The sequence below is a fragment of the Verticillium alfalfae genome, genomic scaffold (assembly GCF_000150825.1).
Source record: "Verticillium alfalfae VaMs.102 supercont1.2 genomic scaffold, whole genome shotgun sequence".
Classification (NCBI taxonomy): domain Eukaryota; kingdom Fungi; phylum Ascomycota; class Sordariomycetes; order Glomerellales; family Plectosphaerellaceae; genus Verticillium; species Verticillium alfalfae.
This window is the reverse complement of record NW_003315037.1, coordinates 1,125,880-1,129,802: the sequence shown is the minus strand read 5'-3', so window position 1 is coordinate 1,129,802 and position 3,923 is coordinate 1,125,880. Positions and strand designations below refer to the sequence as shown.

At 55.5% G+C, this 3,923-nt stretch overlaps 1 protein-coding gene across 1 annotated transcript; it reads right to left on the bottom strand.

Moving 5' to 3' along the window:
* Window positions 1-1,129: 1,129 nt before the first annotated feature.
* On the bottom strand, window positions 1,130-2,023 carry VDBG_01802 (predicted protein; the record flags this gene model as incomplete). Its single annotated transcript, XM_003007568.1, has 3 exons — window positions 1,130-1,174; window positions 1,472-1,557; window positions 1,795-2,023. The coding sequence occupies 3 exons, from the start codon at window positions 2,021-2,023 to the stop codon at window positions 1,130-1,132; spliced, it is 360 nt and encodes a 119-aa protein (XP_003007614.1).
* Between the last annotated feature and the right edge of the window lie 1,900 nt (window positions 2,024-3,923).

Genomic DNA, 3,923 nt, shown 5'->3' with positions numbered 1-3,923 from the left:
TAGTAGGCTGCGATCACGACAGGGTTACTTAGCACGACCGGGGGTGGCCAGGTATCCCAATACGGTTGCAGAATCAAGTTCGACGCGACAGAGAGGATCATCTCATTTGAGTGACCCAGGAACAGGAATCCCAGCCCCCCACGTGAAGTACGTGCCGCTCAACGACAGCATCGCCTGGCCTTCGGCATGCTTGAACCGTGCAACTAGATAGACATGCCGCGCTGCGCCAAGTATCCTGGGGTTGAGTGAGGACTGGGGGACAGGAGGAAAAGGGGGGGGGCGGCCTCCCAAGACACGTCGCGTCGCACCCCAAAGCGATCTGTATTGCGACGCAGCCCGCGCTCTCGTTTTCTGCGGCTTAACCCCAAAATACGTCTCATTTCCTTGCTGAGCGCCACTCGGCGACATCAAATGGCCGCTGGCCGGCCCCGCCGACCGCCTTTGCCGTCCGGGGATTTGTCCTTCTTGGAGATGTGCAGCCAACTCTAAACGGGCAGACAAACCCATCACGGCGACGCGAAACTCTAGATCACGCGTCAGCCCGTTGCTGTGATTTGTGAGACGGGCGAGACAGAGGTAGTACATCGTTCAGCATCTGCGACCATGCACATTTGTAGGCGACTCATGTGAAACGACATGATGCGGGAGGTTGTTGCAAGTAGCTCGGCCAAGCGCAAGAGATAGATGAACACTGTGAGGTTACATTGATGAGTATTCAGTTTCTCAAGTTTCCCAAGTGGATAAGGAGAGCCCACTTCCAACGGCGGGCGAGTCTCTGTCTCATTCAGCCACCTGTCAGCGACGAAGACTACCGACGACGACATGGGATCCACCACCTCCCCGATAAAGTACAGGCAACAGGACGCACGGAGCGCGCTCATTCTTGTCTCTTGCCCTCTGTATCGCTATGCCCGAGGCGATAGTCGGACAGACTCGAAGCGACATAGGGTCAGCTGATACAGCCGGGCCGTGTACAGTCTCCGCTGTGGTCCTACAAGCACCAACAAGCGGCCGGTGCGCCAAAATTCGAGCACTTTGTGTGCAATTTTCATGCCAGATGGCGATTTCCTCTCCACTTCCAGATGGCCGGGCATGGTCTCGAACCCTTCTTAAAAGGGGTAATAAGGCCTCAAAGTTCGTGTCCCGGTGATTCAATCCGCCACGGGTTTGAAATCTGAACGTAGTATCAAAAAGACAGTTCAGACTGGAGACCGGTGAAAGGCAGATAGGGTGGCTGGGCGAGATTAGACACGAGAAGACGCACTGTCTTGCAGAGACGTCTCCGCTTTCGAGGCTGGCAGATCGAGACATGCCTGTCGACCTCTAATGCCAGGCTCTGGACCTTCTGTCCGTCGGAAAAGCAACTTCGTTGCGTGATCTGCGGTCTGGGATGAGCTGGTCCCTCTCCACCCCAACCAAGAGCCCGGTGGCGTCTTGCCCCTGTTTCCCGTTGGAAAGCCGGGCTACAGACCTTGTGGGCAGCAATGAGTGCCTGCGAGGAAGAGCTGGCAGCATGGACTTCGGCCCTGGCCAACTGATTGACGACGTGGATGATTGCTAGGATGACCGTGGTCAGGGCGGGGAACACCCGTATGGCTTCAGCGGCGTGGAGGTCCTCGGTGACATGCCCGTATTAAGCAAGCAGATCTACCGCTCTGGTACCCAGATCTGTGGCTGTCAGCTGTAGCGGTACGTCGGTACGAATGCGACACATGAAAAGTGACGATGGCTTGACAACAAGCGGCTTGGTATCTGCGTGTAGGGAGATTCAACTCAGCGAAGGACGGCACACACTTGGCTTCCGCTTCCGCATCAAGGGACTGATTGTGTGGAAATCTTCGGCGATGAAAACAATTGTCATCAAGCAGTAGCCCTCGTGCCCGAACCTTTGATACGTATGCCGCACGGTAGATTGGCCATGGCGCCTGAGTTGGACAGCCCTGGCCTTCTGGGCTGGGCCATTGACCAGCGTCTGAACAAGGAGCCTTGCCGACCTGTGTTGTCCATCGCTCGCGCCGTGCATCTGGGATCGCCACTTGCCCACCTGTGCTTTGAGCGAACATGCACGTGGACATCCACGCCTCACAAAAAAATGTCAAAATGGTTGCCTCCATCAGCAGGGACGATCGGCGCCTGATATGTCTTCCTGTTCCGATACGATGCAGGATACGCTTGAACCCGGAGCTGTGGCCCTGTTCATCGAGCCAGTGGGCCGCAAATTTCATACGATGGTAATTTCGTCTCGGCCGTCTTATGGGTCGCTCAAAGGGCCAGAGCAGTGAGTATTGCCGATGGGGGGACTTGTGATGTCGATGTCTACCGAGGACGACGATGCTGTGATAAGACGCACGTTTTCTACACACACACACACACACACAAGCTTGGTTCGTCGGCGTTGTATCAAAGCGTTCAAGGTTCGCTCGGTCTCCGCTGATCTGAAGACAATTGCAATTCACAGGGCATCGAGCGCTGCTTGAGACGAAATGGGGGTTGAATAGTTGAGTTGTTGCAGGGGTGAGGTGAGCCTCTATTCTCGGCTCAAGCACCCAAGTCGTCGCTTTCGTCGCCTTGCTGCCTTGTCACCGTCCAGGCGGATGACCCTTGCCAACTGGACAGGCATTCTTGTGGGCCATTTAATCCCTCCACTTTCCCCCTGACCTGCTTGTGGCGAAAAGGGTATCGCTTGATGCAGGCGTTGGGCACCAGGGTGAGGCCGCCTGGACAGACGGGGTGGGGGTGTGATTAGATGATCTGGGAGCCTTTCGTCGCTTGACCGACATTCGGGAGTTTGCCGCGCCAGGCTCACGGAATATGGTGGGGTGTTGCCTCTTGGAGAACGATCGATAGAGCCAATTTCCCCCCCTTCCCCCTTGCACGTCAAAGAGTGGCTGATGGGACTTCGATTGGCAGTGTCGTGTTGCTTGCACGCGATCGTGGAATCCTTAGCCTCCGGATCAACAGCACAACCGGCTTCAAAATACCGAAATGGCCATGTGGATGTCATGGAAGCCCAGGCTAGTCAGTTGGGCTGCTTCACTGAGCTTTGAAATGGTCCGGCCCTGATGATCACTTTCCCTCGAGAGGCTTGCTCCGCAAAACCGTTGTTTGATAACTGTGGCGAACGGCGAACAAGGATGGGCTGTCTGGGTGCTAGGTGCCGCCGGTCAGATTCGATCAAGCATCATCAACGAGAGATCTTGCGCCCACATTCCCAGTCGAGGATACGTGTTGCAGGGTCTCCATTGAAAAGCTGCAAGGAACACGCCGTCGTTCGCATTTTGGCCCCGGTTCGCGCAGGGGCTGGCGGTCGTGGAATTGACAGCCCACCTGGCAGTACGTTTGTTCTGTGATGCAGCCACACTCCCCACCCCACGCCACATCTAGTGTTGGCCAGCTCGGAAGGGATCTCTATCAGATGTGGCTCAGGGTGTTGTTCATATCTCCCCGTGACGGGGTGTTTCCCTTTTCTGTTCACTTTTTTTTTCTCGAGAAAAGTAAAAAGGGCTTAGAGGTTGTCTCGGGGCCTAACGCACACATTGCGGACCATCAAGAGTTGACGAAATTGGGTCTCCATTCCATGTGACCCGCTGTTCGTGGGGGGAGGGCGAGAGAAAGAGAGACAGAGAGAGAAGGAGGACTGAGATAAACGGCAGGAGGCTCAGTGGAAGAAGGAAGGGATCTACTGCCTTTGATGGTGCTTTCCCCCTCGTACTTCATCGAGACAACGTTCATGAGGCAGGCACTATTTTGAAGGGATGAGACTGCGTTGGCCGAAGAAACCAGACCAGGCCAGATTCTGGGTCAAGCCACATGAGTCCATCAAGGCTCTCAAAGGAACGCTAGAAAGAAGGTGAAGGAGACCGGCCGAGTAGTGGCGCTTAGCGTACACAGGGTATGGCATTCTTCGAACGACACGTGAATCA